This window comes from Nicotiana sylvestris, chromosome 6 (assembly GCF_000393655.2).
Source record: "Nicotiana sylvestris chromosome 6, ASM39365v2, whole genome shotgun sequence".
NCBI lineage: Eukaryota > Viridiplantae > Streptophyta > Magnoliopsida > Solanales > Solanaceae > Nicotiana > Nicotiana sylvestris.
The window spans coordinates 51671452-51690649 of record NC_091062.1 but is presented as its reverse complement, the minus strand read 5'-3'; the positions used below and the strand labels follow the sequence as shown (position 1 = coordinate 51690649).

General features: G+C 35.2%; 2 protein-coding genes across 3 annotated transcripts; one reads left to right on the top strand and one right to left on the bottom strand.

Moving 5' to 3' along the window:
- The first annotated feature begins 6087 nt into the window (after window positions 1-6087).
- LOC138872139 (heavy metal-associated isoprenylated plant protein 47-like) lies at window positions 6088-6738 on the top strand. Its single transcript, XM_070150214.1, has 3 exons — window positions 6088-6185; window positions 6282-6360; window positions 6442-6738. Exons 1-3 carry the CDS (start codon window positions 6180-6182, stop codon window positions 6582-6584), a joined length of 228 nt encoding a protein of 75 aa, XP_070006315.1. The 5' UTR covers window positions 6088-6179; the 3' UTR covers window positions 6585-6738.
- LOC104235525 (uncharacterized) lies at window positions 6148-9349 on the bottom strand. 2 transcript variants are annotated; one of them, XM_009789314.2, is made up of 3 exons: window positions 9207-9348; window positions 6829-8318; window positions 6148-6593 (listed from the first exon to the last, which is right to left on the bottom strand). In XM_009789314.2, exon 2 carries the CDS (start codon window positions 8265-8267, stop codon window positions 6861-6863), a length of 1407 nt encoding a protein of 468 aa, XP_009787616.1. In that variant the 5' UTR covers window positions 8268-8318; window positions 9207-9348; the 3' UTR covers window positions 6148-6593; window positions 6829-6860. The 2 variants fall into 2 exon arrangements, with proteins under 2 accessions (XP_009787616.1, XP_009787617.1); XM_009789315.2 differs by having other exon boundaries at window positions 6243-6605; window positions 9207-9349.
- Between the last annotated feature and the right edge of the window lie 9849 nt (window positions 9350-19198).

Below are 19198 nucleotides of genomic sequence, written 5' to 3'. Positions count from 1 at the left end.
TAGTTTCAATTTTGCTCCACTTTTTCTTGATTGTTCTTTTCCTTGGCCCTTGAATTTAAAATTTTTATTTTGAAGATTTCTTGTTTGATTCAAAGTGGGTGTTGTTAAATATTGCTTATAGTACCTTCTGGAAGTTCATACTGAAATTTGATAGCGTTTGGAGCTGATTTGAGGTGATTGAGATCGAATTTTTCAATTGAAAATCGAAGAAGAACACAGCTACAATATACCGCTACGGTATACAATATGATGTAGGATTATATAGCTATACTGCAACAGTATACTATTATAGTACAATATATTGTTATAGTATACTGTAATAATATGCAATATATTGTAATAGTATGCTATAATAGTATACAATATATTATAATAGTATACTTATTACACGTAAATTCACTTGTCTTTTCCCTTTTAATTTGCTTTAAGCTTTTACCCAGCGTGAGGGGCAAATTGAAAATGCAAAAAAAAAATTATTATAGTATGACATATAATGTAACGGTATACTCTTACAATTAGATCCTTTTAGAATTTTTTGAATTTTTTATCGACAAATGATATTATTTCAGTTTAATAATTAAATTAATTTTTTTTAACTCTTTGCGTACAATTGTATACCCTGTTGGTATAACTATATATTATACTGGTATCATATGTTAGTTAATATTTTTTGATTGTATAGCTACATTTAATTGGTACACAATTTGATTTTCCTTTAGTAATAATATAAAAAAAGAATAATAAAAAATAGTGAAAACATAAATGAAATTAGATTACGAAGAGAAAACAAATATAAAAAAGAAGCTAAATGAAATTAGAAAAGGAAAAAAGAAAAAGAAAAAAAAAACCGAGAAAAAAGAAAAGGAGAAAAGAAAAAAGAAAAAAGAAAAGAAAAGAAGTATAGAAATAAAAAAGAATTAGAGAATAAAGAAAAAATTCCGCGCAAAAACTATTATGGGTAGAAAATGTAATTAATTTATGGGTAGAAAAACAAACGGGTAGACAAAGGTAAATAGTTTTATTTTTGTAAGTAACTGTATCAAAACCCCAATATTATTTGCGAAAAATTATATTATATATATATATATGGATAGTAAAAGAGGGAGGGAGGTTTATGCAAATAATTCTGTTTTCTTATCGCGTATCTCAAAATGTAATAGCAGTGCATGTTCTTTAAAATATTGGACATAGTTTTAAAAGCTGACTTATTAATTTAGAGTTGACTTAGGAGTCATTTGGTAGGGTGCATAAGAATAATATTGAATAGGGTGTATTAATAATGCTGATATTAGTTATGCTTGCATTAGTTATGCTGGTATTAGTTATGCTGACATATTTCTTATCCATTGTTTGGTTTGATGTATTAAAGCATTGCACAATTTCTAAAAGAATTGTTTGTTTACAAAAATGCCCTCAAAACTAGTTCACACTCTAACTTTTTAAAAGAAATATATGTTGAGAAATATTTTTATATGAAAAAGTTTACAAAAAATTATTTGATTTGTCTACTATTGTAAAATAAAATTAAATATTTATTTATAAAAAAGAAAATATGCTAAGTATTTATTTATTTACTAGGGATATAATTTTATTTCTCACTATTTGGATTATTTTGAACTTGCATTAATATACTAACTAGCATATTTTAATCAAACATAAATTTTGAAGGACAATTTTGTCTTTAACTAAGCTAATGCATGCATTAAAACTCATTGCATTGCTAATACCATTGTTTTCTATGCATTAGTTATGCATAGGATAATACCAAATAGGATGTATAACTAATGCTTGTATAACTAATGTGTAGGTTCAAAATGTGTACCAAACAATGTATTACTAATACACAAAGCTAATGCATGCATTATTTTATCTAATATATCCTACCAAACCACCCCTTAGTGTATTACCCTTCTTTAATGGCACTTAGCATGGTAGTCAAGCAGAATTCTTTCACCTTCTCCGTGAAAGACTGAAGAACATACATCAAATCTTGATCTCTTTTGCGCATCATGGCTTTAGATTGTGAACTACGTACGAGTTCATATATATATATATATATATATATATATACACGTTTTCGGGTACGCGCTTTGCGCGTGTACCTATATCAATGAGTATATAATTTTAAAAAATTACGTAAATATTATTAAATAATATATTTAAGTTATTGAATAAAAATTTAAAAAATAATTTATTTATTTTACATTCGGGATTCGTGCCTTTACAATGATATAGAAAATAGAGATACTTTTTTAAACTCCTTCTAACTCGAATAACATCTTTTTCTCTTCATCGATGTTTTCGCATAATATTTAAATATTATATTTAATTATTAGTAAATAGTTAATTAAGTACATGCATCTTAATTTAGTAGTAAGAATATGTAGTATCCTCCCCTTAGAATTATAAGTTCAAACATATTTCATATAGAAGTTGGCGTAAACAAATATAATAAAAAGACAATGTAATAATGTTATTTCTCCCAAACAATATTTATGTTAAGACAATGTAATATTGTTATTTCTCCCAAACAATATAAATAAATGATAATAGATCTTTGTGGTCCGGCCCTTATCTGGATCCCGTGCATATGAGAAGTTTAGTGCACCGAGCTTTCTTTAATATTTATATTAAAGTCCTAAATAGTAGGGCTTCCTACATAATTCAAAACAAGAAATATTTTATAACCAAATTAGTTGATTTCAAAATACTGTATATTACGATAATAACTAAATTACGATTTTGTCTAATGTGAAGTTTAATTTTAAATGGTAAAAAAGACGAAGGATATTTCATTAAGGGCCTTTGTGCATTTAATATAGAATTATAGATAAATAGATAGATAGATAGATAGATAGATATGTAAGTTATTATGTATTCTAGAAATTAATCAATTTAGTAGTGTACTTGATTAATCTTCTCTTCTTTTTTTAACGTTTTAATTTAAAATCCTACAAATGATATGGAGATTAGACGTGGTAAAAAGCTATAGTATTGTTTTTCCTTTTGAAACACAAGTCTTTATTGTATTAAAATTACGTCTTCCTACTGCAATTAAAATTGTAATACAATCTAATAGGAAAGATTAACAAATTAATTCTAGTTGATTTTAAAGTTCTAACTTTAGGAAATTTAACATAAATGGTAATTGAATGTTTATTCTTAAATATTAGGAAGGAAACTTAAATTACAATTTTATCTAGTGTAAAGTCGATTTCTAAGGGTAAAAAAGGCGAACGACATTTCGCTAAGGGCCTTCGTTCTTTTAATATAGTACTAGTTTCTATGAACGTGCGTTGCACGTTAATATTAGGACATAATGGTTCAGTCAATTATTTATGTGAAGCAATACCAAGTTTTATTAATGAGATAATTATATGTGTTCAGGAAGAAAAGATCGTGGTAAAGAAATTGGCATAAAAAATACAATAATCAGTTAAATATTGATAATCAATGTTACTATATTATGTTAGCATAATACTTGAACTCAAAATAATTGAACATCTTCTAAACGAGCAAAAGTAATTAATTTAACTAAGGTAGATATATTATTATGTACTTATAATTTAGAAATATACAATATGATCTTTCACAACCATTTATGATGTAGTAGCTTTTGTTTTGTTCTAATATATCTTGCCACTTCATGTTCATCGAGAAGTACCGTCTAGACAAGTTACCAAACAGTAAATACTGACAAGTTAAAAATATAATATAAATGTACAAAAAAATATTATTTCTTCGCCCACAAAAGCTTAATTGCATACGCAAACCTTCACCTCTTGCGTCTTCATATCCTATTAATGATCAACTTCCAATGTCATTCTCAAAACACCTGTAATAACTAAAAAAAAAGCTACGAAATAATATCTAATCAACTTTCTATTATCTATTGAAATTCATTTAATTTAAAGGAAAAATCAAATAATTTTTAATCAAAAGTGGCAACTTGTGCTGGCAATAGCAATAACAAGGAGTTAGAAGATCTAAACGGATAATAACATAGATTAGAAGATCTAACGATTCTATAATATAAACAAAGCTACCAAGATAACCTTTGCAATATTAGGAGATTCAAAATATTTTTTGAAATCGGCTAATCAAATTGAACTATATAAAAGCCAACAAACCTACGCGTCTTGATAAGTTGACCATAATTTCTGGATTAAATAATCTAAACAATCAAGAATAGGCTACCCATAATTTATGAACGTTATTTTTCTCAGTAACATAAAAGAAATATTTACCACGCAATCAGGCCTCTATAAAAAAAACAAAAAGTTAAATACCTCCCGAGAAGTTTGTCGAACTTTCTTTTCTTCTTCTACCAAAGCTAAAAACTAATACGTCTTAAAAAGTTTATGATCTAGCATTTGGAATACGGGCTACTTTTATAGAAGTATTCACTCTTCATTTTTCAGAATCAGATTAAATTGTAAATTTGTTTCAAAAAGAAAAAGGAAAGGATATCAAAGTTATCTAAACCAATATGGTTATTCTCAATTTTATTCATATCTAAAAAGTTGAAATATACCAACTACTTGAAACTTGATAACCCCAACCACTTGGGATTTGCAGCGTGCAATTGTATAGAGTTTGATATAACATAGATTGTAGACTTCACATAAAATATCAGTATTTTCTGAAATCAAAGAACACCTGAATTTTAAGATTTTCGGTAGGTGGCAGCAATTGTCTTTTACCCTCTCGGTTTGGTACATGATGGAAATATTAATCTCACATTACAAGAAAAAGCAGAATTTTCCGTTTAGTTCTGGTTTTGTATTTCCCGTGAATGTGTATTCTCATAAAAGTACCATGTTAAGTTATCAATATTATAGAATGTGATTCTGTAAAGACTAATTTTATTTTATGCAAAGATTAATTTGATCTTATAAGATATCAATATTACAGAATGTGATTCTAACTTGGACTGTCCAAAAACAAAAAAGGATTCGAATAGACTAATGTGTTATGTAGATGAGTTAATCATAGATTTAATTGTACGATTTGTGTACTACTCATTGAAAGCGAGTTCTAATTACTCATTATTTGAGGAAGTTTTTTTATTATTCGCTACTTAAATATAGGAATCAAGTCCCAATAGGAAAAGGTTTACTTGGAGTACTTTCTATCCAATATTACATTTATATCCTTCATTGAATTGCTTTAAGTAAGAAATATTTGAGGGATATTTTTGTCCACCAACATCACTATTCGTGCTTTTATAATAATATAGATATAGATATAAATAGATATAGATAGATATAATAAAATGCACTGCGAGAGACATCCAACAGCTTCACCCAAATGGTGTTATCAAACACCGTTTCGCCAAAATTTAGTTAAATGTTAATATGTAAACGTATTTTTCTAAAACAATTACGTAGACATACGATACATCAACATGGTAAAAACTTATCAGCAGCCACCGTTTACATTAAACAATTAAATGCAAGACAAGTGCCATTATACATTTTTATTACTTAACCATGATTAAATGATATATTTTTTACTTTAATTTTAAATGTTAAGGTTAAACTATTTAGTTTGGTAAAACTACCGAGTGCAGTAAGTATTTACCCATCTATCGACACTGCTTGAAAAATAGTTCGAACTAAATATTAATCTGGGATAGGATGCTTTTGAGCTCCAAATCCAAATCCATGTACAAGTTGAATTGTGACAATAGTTCGAGATCAATTGTGAAAAATCTTGTGTAAGCCATTAACAATATATTATATATGAATCCATAATTTTAGAAGTCTAATAAGTTACAGTGCTAAGAAGCGTAAATGCCGATTCATCAAGTTTAAATCATGTATCCGTTGGAGTTTATACTACCTGTCCATATTTCATCTGTTTCGCGTAAACTACTTGGGAAGACCAAATGAGAAAGGTTGATTCTGCCACTAACAAGGCAAAGTCCACCAGACAGACTGTCCTTGTGAAGTGAATTCGATACACGCAAAGCTGAACATGGCCAAAGCTTCATAGGCAAATTTCATCCTCATGACGTTCTATTTATTTTATTTTAAAATATTTCCTACGTTCTGAATTTGCTAAGATAGTTCCTACAAGTGCTCCTATATATACCAGTGTATGCGATATAGCTTCCTCGTCCTGATCATACAGAAAGGTAGCAACTAAACACCAAGCCAAGCTGTGTGTATTAAGCAATGCTGGTAAGAATTCAATTTCCTACAATTTCAGTACATATAATTTTTTAAACAGCAATGCTATTTAGTTAAGCTCAGACAATTTTTCATGCAATACTGCAGCAAAAGATTGTCATTAGAGTGAAGCATAATTGCCAGAAATGTCAATCAAAATCCTTGATGATTGCTGCTATGTCAACTGGTATTGCTAATTTCCTATAACATTCACACTAGCCCTGGTTCCATTGATTTCCCACCTTCATTTGCTCTTCGTTTTCTGTAGGAGTCAACTCGGTGGCATTAGAAGGGGAGAAGAAAGATGAAGTGGTGATAATAGGAGAACAAGTAGATGCTGCTGGTATAACCAGCTTGTTGAGGAAGAAGGTCGGCCACGCCAGCTTGGTGCTTGTTGATGAAATCAAGTGAAGAGAAAGTCTGAAAAATGAGCTGCATTAAGAATAAATGTAACCATGGAGTGTAATAAAGAGATATGTTTCTGATGTCATATGTTCATTGTCAACAATATCTTTATTTAAAATTTATGATGAATGATCATTTAGTGTGATACTTTTAGCTTCAAGATCAATTCTATTTACCTATACTTGAACTATTCCAACAAGTTTCAGACAGGACAACTATCAAATAATGCTTTTAGTAAGATAATACTCACATTCAAGAAAAACTATGTAACAGAATCAGGAGTCAGATAAGAGCAGGGTCCATAGTTAATTGCTCAAAGCTCATATGTCTAAGGTATGCAGCCAAATGAGCATCTGAAGCACGAATTTGCGTCAGTCTTTCTTGCATATTCTGGAATGAAGGACTATTCAACACATCTGATATTCTATCACCCAGTGATGGGTCCTCTGAGAAATTGACAAGAGCTTCTGCTGCATTATCTCTCATTTCCTCTGACTCGTCCTGCAACATATCTACTAATCGCGGAATTGCTCCAGAATTTGCAAGAGCAGCTCTATCTGCTTCACTGTAACTCAACTGGGCGATAGCTCCAGAAACCTTCTCCCTCACATCAATGTTTTGGTCTACTAACAGCTGAACCAGAATCGGAATTGCACCTGAATCCCGCACAACAGATGGCAAATGCTTGTAACCTGCGAGATCCCATAGTACATCAGCAGATGCAGCTTTAGCTTCGACACTGTCACCTCTAAGAATTCTAACCAAGTGTTCAATAATAGCTACAGCATTCTCCTCTACCACTGCTAGAATGCAAAATACATCCTCAGCAATCTCCTTACCCATGGGTTCAGTTCCTTGCAGAAGCTCAGCGTACAAAGGAATTGCTCCAGCATTAGCAAGTGGTCTAATGTAATCAACATGAGATGAGATCACACCAAGTGCATTGGCAGCTACGAGTTTGGTGGAAGTATCCCCAACCTGAACTAGTTCTAAAAGCACTGAAAATGTGCCCGAGTCAACAAGCGTGCGCCTTGCTCTCTTAACCAATCCAAGCAACCCAATTGCCTGAGCAGCTCTACATCTAGATACCATGCTGCCACATCTAGCAGATTCAACAAGAAAACCAATGCCCCCTGAAATCAAAATGGTCCTCCTAACCTCTCTCAGAAGAGCCAATGCACTCAAAATTTCTAGCAAGTACCGCTTTAGATCATCCGAGCAGGTATTCAACAAATTGAGAATGATTTGCAGCCCACCATGTGTAGCTACAATCACACGATTATCAGCAGCGAATGTGACAATATTTCTCAGGCATTTCAATAAAGCCCTTCGCAAACTCCCATCAGAATGCGTTAATAAACTCAAAATAGAAGGGATGGCACCTGATTCACCAATAAGTACAGCCAATCTCCCTTCCCCTTGACAAGCAACACTTTTCAAGCACTGAGCAGCAGTTTCCTGAATTGAAGGACTCAGATCAGTGGAAGGGATTCTTCTAAGAAGCTCTACAAGGATCGGAACAGTGCGTGCTAATAGATCCTCAGGCGCGTGTTTTGACATTTTGGCAAGCTTACTTGTAGCTTGGACCCATAAAACCTCATTGTCACATGCGATTGCGTTTAAATAAAGATCAAATGCTCGTTCCCAGTTTATGCAAAGCTTTTCAGTTTTTCTACCTGACTGTGCCATTACAAACTAGAATCTCTTCTATGGTCACTCTGTACACTCTCAGTCTCAGCGCTGTAAACATCAGAGGAAGGAAAGTTAACCTCTAACATACATTACCATTTGTTGAAAGATTATGTTGTAAAAAAAGGCTCGCAAAACGCTACACTTACTAGACATAATTGTTTTGATAAACCTACTTTACCACATATATAGAACCGTAATTTGGGATAGTAATAATTTATGCAAGTTTGCAAAAAGCTCGCACAAATCATATTCAAACACTACTGTTATGCAAACAAATTTCAACAATTTTCATAAAAGATTGTGATCTCAATCAGAATATCAAGAACAGACACATACGGAAGACGAATGAAGTTAGGTTCCTTTACAGCATAGAACCACTGTTGATATCCAAAAGTTAAAAATATGCATGTTGTCTCTCTAGTACAAGTATACTAAAGGGGCAGCCCGGTGCACTAATCTCCCGCTATGTGCGGGGTTCGGGAAGGACTGGACCACAAAGTTGTATTGTACGCAGCCTTACCCTAGTGAATGGAATAATGAAATGAAGAATGCAAAAGTAAAAGTATTCAACCCCTGTCATGGTTATTGTATCATACCATATACTAATAGCCTAATTAGAAAACAAATTTATCTTTTAATTTTATTATAGTGTTATCAGCATCCTTGCTCACGCCTCGACTATCCCACTAGATACCCGCTACCTTCAACAAGTATATATATACCAAAGCTCAAACAGACGAAAAGCAAACCCTTTTCACTAATTAATATGGTTGTCTTTCGATTTCCTTATTTCAAGCGATTGAGGTTAAAATAAAAATAAGAGAATTTAGATACAGTTATATTCTCAGGCGTAGAAGAATAGTAAGCTGGCAAATAGGTGCAAGCATCAAAATCATAAAAAAATAAATAACACAATAATTCCAATAAAGAGCTTGCCTTTGGCGATTTGCGTCAAACCTATTACATGTCATGGAGAACCGAGTTGGGAATTTCAGGAGTATGCAAATGGGAAAATGAAAATAAGGACGACAGACGAATGAAAAAGAAGATTGGAAAAGAAAATCCATAAATACGAATTGATGGTTGGGTCTTTGCAGTTTAGACGGACTGTGATTGAAATGGATTAGGCCCATCAAATTTGAAGTGATAGAAAGGTAAGTGCACGGTCAGGCACTAATAATATCTGTATTTACTCTTAAGCTATTATTTAAAATGTCTTTAGTTTTTACCCACTGCTTTAATAAACTTTACCTGCCCGGACGAAAACACCCTTCTGCTCATAAAAGTTAAGGATCAAGTGTCCTTAACTTTTGAACTTGCAACTCTAAGTTCAGGACTTCAGGACTACATGTCCTTAACTTTTGAACTTGGAACTTGAAGTTCAGGACGACATGTCCTTAAGTTCTGTGTTTGTAACTATAAGTTAAGGACTATTTGTCCTTAACTTTTGAACTTGTAAGTCTAAGTTCAAGACTTATTGTCTTTAACTTTTGAGCTTGTTAGTCTAAGTTCAAGACCAAGTGTCCTTAACTTTTGAACTTGTAATTCTAAGTTCAGAACCAAGTGTCCTTAACTTTTGAACTTGGAACTCGAAGTTCAGAACCAAGTATCCTTAATTTTTAAACTTGTAACTGTAAGTTCAGGATCCATAACGTAGCAGAAAACCAAACGTTCTATAGCATAAGCTTTAAGTCCATCAACGAATAATAAACATTTCATAAGAGAAATAATAAGTTTGCAAGAGCTAACAAAATTGTGTATTTCAAGTAAAATATACATATGTAGCAAAATTTGCAGAGAAGTTTGCATGACTAGTTTGAGTGCATTTTTTTGCCCAGATATGGAGTACACCTTAGGGACTGTACTTTTCTGAATTTCTATCATATACTATGCACTTTACATTTGGGTGACAAGCTGTAATGGTTTGAGTGTTTGACAGATTTTTGTGAGATTCGTTGCTGGTGAATACTGCATAGTGTAATATGCATTACATTCTATCTGAAGAAAGGGTGTCGTCGTTCATAGTTTTTCTCCCTAACATGAAAGAGATAGAAGAAAGGGTAACACAGTCTTTTCATATTAATTTTAATAGACTAGTGGCTACTATTGCTAAGCATTAAAAATGTTGGATTAAAAGTAAATACCACTTTAAAAAGTGACTATCCCACACAATTTTTACTGATAAAAAGTGACCGTGGAGGTCAAATGGGGCGAAGTGCATAGGTAACCACTTTTAGGATCTCTATTTAAAATACAACAAAAATTTACACTCTTTAAAATTTAGTCATTTTTGTTAGGAATCAAGCATCAGACCTATGTTTTGAAGTTTGATGTCATGTCCTTAGTCTTGAACTAAGCGCACATGCGGCACTTGACAAGTTGCTTACGAACTTGCATAACTCGGTCATGATCTTGCTTTGCCAAGTCAACATAAAATACTACACTCAAGATCGCTAAAGGGATGTTAGATAAGAAAGACAAGAGAAATTTGCCAAATGAAGCTTTTTATTGTAGAGAACTTAATTTTTTTGCTTGGTGATTTACAAATAAATGCCCCCTATTTATACTTGTCACCTAGGGGCTAGTGTGTAAATAAAAATTGTTCCACAAGTCCTTCCATATTTATAAATAAGTACACCCTCTAAAAGTTTCTACATGACTAGAATATTTCAAGGCTTTCCAAAAGAGCCTTCTCAAGGAAACTCTCCATAGTTCTAGAATATTCAACTAAGAGTCAGTCTCTAACTTATGTAACCCTTACACATGGCAAGTATATGTGCCAAATGGATCCTATGTGGCATGCTGACATGGTGGGTCATCACACTCTCCCCACCCAATTGTGTGCCGCCCTCAGCACAAAACATCGATACATATATACGCACCTCGCCTTGCCGTCGTCGGAGATCTTTGTCCATTAGCCATGATGCCATATGGAGCGATTCACCTTTCTATGTCACAAGGTACTGGTCACCTTTTTTCTTGCCCCATTTGTACTTTAAACGGCTAGCAAATGATGGCCTCGATCCTCTGTCCATCGGATGCCTCTCCTCGCTCTTAGACTGAATCTCCCCATGACTCGACCAAGTCTAGCAGCTTCTTAAGCATCGGGTTCTTTCTTCCACTCCCTATTTGGTTGCGCTCCGTGGTCCCAGCCTTGTTAGTAAACTTGACCCCTCTGCTGGGTGCATCGTCTATGTCCGATAGTGTGCCATCGCTTTGTAACTTGTCATTCTCTTCAACTATGTTCGCACCACTTTTCTTGTTGCCACCATGCTCCATTTTTATGGTGCCAAGATAGGTATTGGAATCCCCTAATTTCGGCTTAGATTCCAAGAGCATCCCCCCAAAGTATGCGACCTTCCTATATCACCCTTGTGTGCCTGAGCAAATTTTATGATCATTGATGCAAGCTTCCCTAACTCTAGGCATTCACTTGCCCAATGTGATCCTTTACATAAGTAGCACCCTTCCTTATGCACGCACTCGCTACCTTTTTTCGATCTCTTGTCATTTCTCTTGGACACTTGGCCGTTATGTGATGGACCCTTGCCATTTACCTCATATACTTTGTTTATGCCTTTTCCTTTGTCCTTGTTATGATCTCCCCCACCCCTTTCGGTGTTTCCTTCTTTGGACTTGGCAAGCTCCATCTTGAAGTCAATGAGCGACTCGGCTACCGCTATGGCCTCATATATATTGGCTACTTGATGTCTTCTTAACTCCTGCTTTTCCCAGTTTTGCAACCCATCCATGAAGTAGAAGAAGAAATCTTCCTCGAACTACAACAGGATTTGTAGCATTAAGGTAGTGAACTCGTGTACATACTCCCGAATTGCGATCGTCTGTCGGAGCTCCCTTAGCTTCCACCTGGCCTCCTACACCACATTCATCGGGTAGAATTGCCTCTTCAACTCCTTCTTAAACTGATCCCACATCTCAATCATGCATAGCCCATTCTCCATGCCAGCATACTCTCAATTCTACCATAACACAACAATCTCTGAGAGATACAATACAACAGTGTTAATCTTAGCCTCATCGTCCCTCACTTTCTCATGCTTGAAGTAGTTATCCATGTGCCAAATAAAGTTTTCCACTTCTTGTGCATCACAAACACCTTTCAACATCGGCAGCTTGGGAGCCTCGATCTTAGCCTCCCTCGTCACGACAACATTGATGGCTGCCTCGTTCATGCCTGCGTCGGAATGCTCCTTGAGTGAATTTATCTTTGCCTTCATGGCATAGATAGTGCTCAATTCCTCCATGAGTTTTCACTGCAAGGTAGTGATAGTTTGCCTTAACTCCATCTCAGCCTGCGTACGTCCCTCCAAGTCATTTCGGATACTCTCAATCTCCTCAAGAGTATGCCCTTCAAGAACGCTAAGGGTGTATTTTACCTTCCCCAAGCATTGGCCAAAGATCCCCATGGCGTCCATTCGCGTGTTCACCTTTAATAACCACTTTTTATTGAGCGAAACACCCTCGGGAAGGACCTTCACTTCATCCTCGCTTAGGACGTGAGCCCTTTATTTGACACAACCTCGGGCGACACTTCCTGGATATTGTTGGTAGCATTCCTTTCTTTTTTGGCTCTTCTTGCCAGCAACATCTTGGATGACATTGGTTTGGGTGTTGGCGGTGTTAATTTCCCTGTTGTTCATCATTCCCTTAGTTACAACTTGGCTTTAATACCACATTGTCACATCCTTAGTCATGAACTCATCGCACGTGCGACACATGACAACTTGTTCATGAACTTGCACAACTCGGTCACGATCTTGATAGGCCAAGTCAGCCTAAAATACTGTACTCAAGATCGCTAAGGGAATATCAGATAATAAAGACAAGAGAAATTTGTCAAATGAAGCTTTTTATTATAGAGAACTTGATTGTTTTTCTTGGTGATTTATAAATGAATGGGCCTTATTTATACTAGTCACCTAGGGGCTAGTCTATAAATAATAATTGTTTCACAAGTCTTTCCATATTTATGAATAAGTACACCCTCTAGAATTTTCTATATGACTAGAATATTCCAAGACTTTCCAAAAGAGTCTTCCTACCAAATCATAAGTATCTAGAATATTCCACTAAGATCTAGTCTCTAACCTATGTAACCCTTACACATGGCAAGTATATATTCCAAATGGATCCTCTGTGACATGATGACATGATGGGTCATCATATTGAACTCTAAAATTAAAATCAAGTGTGAAGTTTGATTTTTATAGTTCAAGCTTCAAAATCGAGGACTTGAAGTTAGGTTGTGGTAGTTTAAAATTTCAAATCTTAAACTTTCGCCAAAAGACCTGACAACCACCCTCAGCTCTTTTTTTAAAATTATCGAACATGATGAGTTATTGACATGGGGCTTCTTTACTTTTCAAGCTGAGTAAAAATTTCATAAGAGAAGAAAAGTTCACAGAAGGTTCTTCAATAGTATGCTCGGTTCACGAGGTTCTACCACTACAGGGCCCAGTTTCCATTCTCTCATTACTCAAGTCGTCCAAGGACAGGACCCCCGTACCGGGATGGGCGAAGGGGAAGGCAAAGATGGGTGTTCCAGGAACAACAACGAGAGAGGGCTTGTAGCCCTTGTCTCACTCTTCCCCACGCCTATTTGTTCACCTGAAAAACTCAGCTTTTCGGAGCGAACCAATCTTCCATGCGGCACCCTACTCTCTTTATATAAAAAAGCCTATGGGAAGCACGAAGAGCTAAGCCACTAATGTTGCGGAGAAGGTTAGATCTTATAAAGTTAGCGAAGATAAGGTTTTATATGTGTTATATCCTTTCGATCGAGCGAAAAATGTATCAGACTGCAAATCCTTGAATGACGGTTCGACCCCGTCCTTGGCCTCGAGGAGTCGTGAGCAGCACAGAACTTGTTTCAATCAAATGACATAGTATTAGGGTAGGAAGCTTTCCTTTGTTATATAAATCCACTGACAACATTCTGGAACTTCCAAACCAAAGAAATGGAAGATGAGAAGGAGCTTTTTACATTGACTAGCGCCCGACAAAGGAATGATTTTTTCCCAAAGCCGACATCCTTTATCGAGCGGCTCTCTCTGTTGACGATAAAAGCAAAAGTAAAGATTACGTGCAACCAGGCGTATCGTGTCAAAGGTCACCAAGCTGCCATAAAGGGGAATAAGTTACTTTGCACATCCAACAACTGAAAGAAGTTACACAGTCACTTAGTCGAACTAGAAAACTATAAAGAAAGGGAAGCTAAGGTTACGAAGTAAGGTCAGATAGTTAAGGAAAGCTCAGGTTATGAAATCACTTAGCCGTTAATTAATTTCAAAATAAAAGAAAAATAAAAGTAGTAATGAGGCATCGGCACAGAGTTGCATCAGCTGTGGATATAGACTAGGCTAAGGATGAGTAAGATATGCAGAAGATGGGGGGCTTGCCTCCTTGTTCCCTTTTACCTATGCCATGATGCTCATGGACGGCGCAAATTGGTTGAATCTTTCTCATTCATCCTAGCCGGAACTTGTATTGCAGCACTTGTACCTAAAATACATAGATATGATTGGCGCCTAACCCTTCACATTAGGTGAATCAAAATCACATAATAACAATAGACATCCGTAAAGATAATAAGTCTAATAAGGATAATAATATTGTGGAATTATATTGGATTTGTTGTTGTCGTAAGGATATTAACATAAACTGGATAAAATATTTACTACACAACGAAATCTAAAAGATAAATCTCAAAATTTAGTAGCACAAGCTACTAGAATTAAAAATATAACCATGTCTTTGAATAATACATAAATCGTCTGAAGCATAATAATGAACCTAAGCTATCGCGAACTAAGTTGGTGGCTCATCTTTAGAATCTCGAACAGGTCTCGATCTGCTCACTCACATTTGGTACTGGCTCAGGATCATATTGATATATAGTGGAAAAGTGTAGCATGAATACGAGAAGTACTCAGTAAATATCATCTACAATTAACAATAAAGTAGTGGCTAAGGTTGCACTGAAAATACTTTCTTTCATAAACTTGTGTAGTTATCAATAATAATAATAATAATAATAATAATAATAATAATAATAATAATAATATTAAAACACAAAAATAATATAAATTTAGATAAGCACAAAGTCATACCCCAAAATTATGTGACTGACACTCGGCACCTATACCGGAGCGAACCAACCCATAGTATAATACCCACCTATATGCCTAGTAGAGAATATGAAAGCTTTTCCAAAGTACAATCATTGTACAAATAAAATAAAGAATGAATATTATCTTTAGAACAACCTTTTCTTTTAAATGAAAAAGCATAATGATAAAGAGTTTCATTCATGCATGTCATAGTAACGATAGAATTTCAACTCAAAATAAACACTATCATTGTTTGTGGAATCTCTGTGATAGAGAATGAAATAATCAAACAAGACATACTCCGGGACTCAAAAGAATAGTATTCTTTTATGATATCATGGTTTATATCTTGACTACGCCTGAACAATTAAATTAATAACATCGAACGAATGATTTCAACTATTTATTTTTTTATTTAGTCGAGACACATTTTAGATTATCTATTAGCATGCCGATTTTATTGTTGGCTTGCCTAAAAATAATGTTAGGCGTCATCACGACTTACGATGAGTTTTTGGTCGTGACAAATCATCTAATCTTGGACAATTCAACAGATTTATGCACTCACATAGACAATTCTCGTGGCAAATATCACATATCAATGTGAATCATATATGTAAACTGGTATGCATATATACAATGCATGACTAAAGTAGTTATATCATGTAATTCGACATACATATCTATATTACATAATTTTGTTGACAAAACTTTTAAGGGTCTTTTGATTTGATGTATAACAAGAAATAATCATGGTATAAAGAAATTGTAATAGCTATACATTGTTTGATTTATTTTTCTATTCATGTATAGTTTCTTTGTATAGTTTTACACCAATTTTGGTATACTACTATCAATATGAAATAGCTAATACATGTATAACTTATACATGGATAAAATATCAAAAGGATAAAATTGTCTTAGTCTTTTTTTTTTTTCTAGAAGCCTATGAAAGTCAAACGTCAAAGGATGTTACTGTATACTCATTGCTTTTTAGTTTACAAAATAATATTTTAAATGATATCTTGCATATCAAACTTTAATGCAATAAATTAAACATGCAACAAGAAATAATCTACACATATTATTAATTCATTTATTACAATTCTTTGTGTTATAATCTATGTATAACTTATTTTTCAATAAAAACGACCCCCGAGGACTGTCACGACCCAAAACCGATCCGGTCGTTATGACGCTTATCGTAAAACTAGGCCAGCCGACACAACTCCCGAATCAACTATTTTCCAATAAAAGTTGTTTTTATACCATTTATAAACCAATAATCTCATAATGAAAATTTAAAAGAAAAGTGCGGAATAATTACACAAGCCCGACATCGGGGTGTCACTAGCCATGAGCATCTATCAAGGTCTGAATTCAACAAAACAGTCAAAGTGTACTAAGTACAAAAATGAAAAATGAGAGGAAGGAAGCAGTGTTGCGAACGTCGTGCAGCCACCTTGATAACTCTGATGACTCCGCGTCTGAGCAACCAACACCCGCTACCGGGTTCCGAAATACCTGAATCTGCACACGAGGTGCAGGGAGTAACGTGAATACTCCAACCCAGTAAGTAATAAGAGTAAATAAAGGCTGAGCAGTAGGAAACAATAAATCCACATTTATGATAAACTCAATAAGCACAACAGGCTTTCAAATCAGAATACGAGTCAATCGTCTCATTTAAAATCCAGCTTTTGGTAAAAGTCATTTAAAAATACCTTTCAACAGTTTCAGTAGGGGTTCAATACCATTTATAATAAAAGAGATAAGAACCATAATCGGCCCCTCGGGCAAAACATAGTTCGTAAACAGCCCCTCGGGAAAAACATGATTCATAAACACCTCATAAAATAAAAATCTTAGTGGAAATAATAAATAATCCAAATCAGTGATTAAATACCGAATATCTCATAAAAACTCAAGCTTAAATGAAAGTTGTTTAAAAATATTTGTTCAACATTTTTAACAGAGGCTCAGTATAAAGAGAAGTGAAAACAACAATTACATAAAAACAAGCCCCTCGGCCAAAGCATCACTCATATATGTATACGGCCCCTCGGGCAAGCCTCTCAGTCACTCGAGACTCAACTCTCATCAGTCAGCACTCACACTCAATAAGTACCATATAGTAACCGCTGCGGCGCGCAGCCCGATCCATATATCGTTGCGGCGTGCAGCCCGATCCATATATATAGTCGACTGCGCTCACTGGGGGTGTGCAGACTCCGGAGGGGCTCCTACAGCCCAAGCGCTCGCTGCGGCGTGCAGCCCGATCCAACATATCACTGCGGCGTGCAGCCCGATCCATATAAGTATCGCTGCGGCGTGCAGCCCGATCCATACACACACACACACACATATATATTGTTGCGGCGTGCAGCCCGATCCATAGATATATAATCCTCACAACTAGGCCCTCGGCCTCTCTCAGTCATTAACCTCACCATCAGACTCTTAGTCTATCTCAGTCATCAACCTCACAATCAGACCCTCGGACTATCTCAGTCATCAACTCACGATCACTCGGACCATCAGTAAAACAGGGAACTCAGCCCAAACAGTTTTCACAATTTTAAGAAATATAGTGATAAAACCAGATTTAAACAATAAACAGTTAAAACATGACTGAGGATATGCTTTCAAACAAATAGAGTGAGGAAAAATAGTAAAAATGCCCCTAAGGGTCTCAACAGGTCGACTCAAGGCCCCAAACATGGCATACAACCCAAAATATAATATCAATCTCTAGAACATGGAATATCGTAAGATTGCAAATCAAATACGCGACTTAACAGTCGTACGGGATGGACCAAGTCACAATGCCCAACAGTGCAAAACTCAACGCCCGTCGTCTAGCGTGTGCGTCTCCTCAAAATAACACAACGATGTGAAATTCGGGGTTTCAAACCCTTAGGACAGTATTTACAATCATTACTTACCTCGATCCGGTCCAAATTCTTTCCCGCGATGCCTAGCCCGCGCAAATCGACCTTCGGATGCTCCAAATCTAACCACAATCAGTGCATAACCATTAAAAGATGCTAATGGAACAAAGCTCACTCGAAAATATCCGATTTACATCAAAAATTCCGAAATTGCTCACTGAGATCTCCTAACAGTCAACATAAGGATCACATAACTTTAGAACACTCAGCAGGAGATAACCCCACATGTTTTGCCTCAAACTAACATTTATGTATAGCTTTCACCGTCATAAACACTACGCAGTCACTTAATCTTTCTGAGTCTGAACTCATACCGTAACATGAAATTTACTTCACTCCCAACTAGAACACATGAAAAGATTCTTCACGTACCCATAACTCGGGGTTATACCTCGAATCAAGATGGAATTCAAGCACTTAATAGTTCTTCTATCCTCTAACAGACCCTTCTCGTCGTTCCCGAATCATATGAATACACCTCGCAGTCATAACATACTCATCATGTAGCTATCTAGTCCTTACTTATACCAATAGGGCACTACCGAACGTATAAGTTCAAAAAACCTTGCTCACAAAATCAACACCTCGGTGCTCAAGCTATAGGCAAAAATCCGGCCTCAAGTCCTCCAGACTGGACCAACATCAACACATAGAGACCACGTCTCGCCCCTCGATCAGGGAATCACAAGCCATCGATGCACATCTGATACTGAGCGCTCATGCGCACATACGAACGCGTGGAAAGAATTCAAAGAGTTACTTTTCAAGCTGAATCAAGGACACGCGATAAGAATTCCAAGAATGTGAAGTTTTTCCTAAAGGTTCTGCAGCCTCTCGAGGATAAATA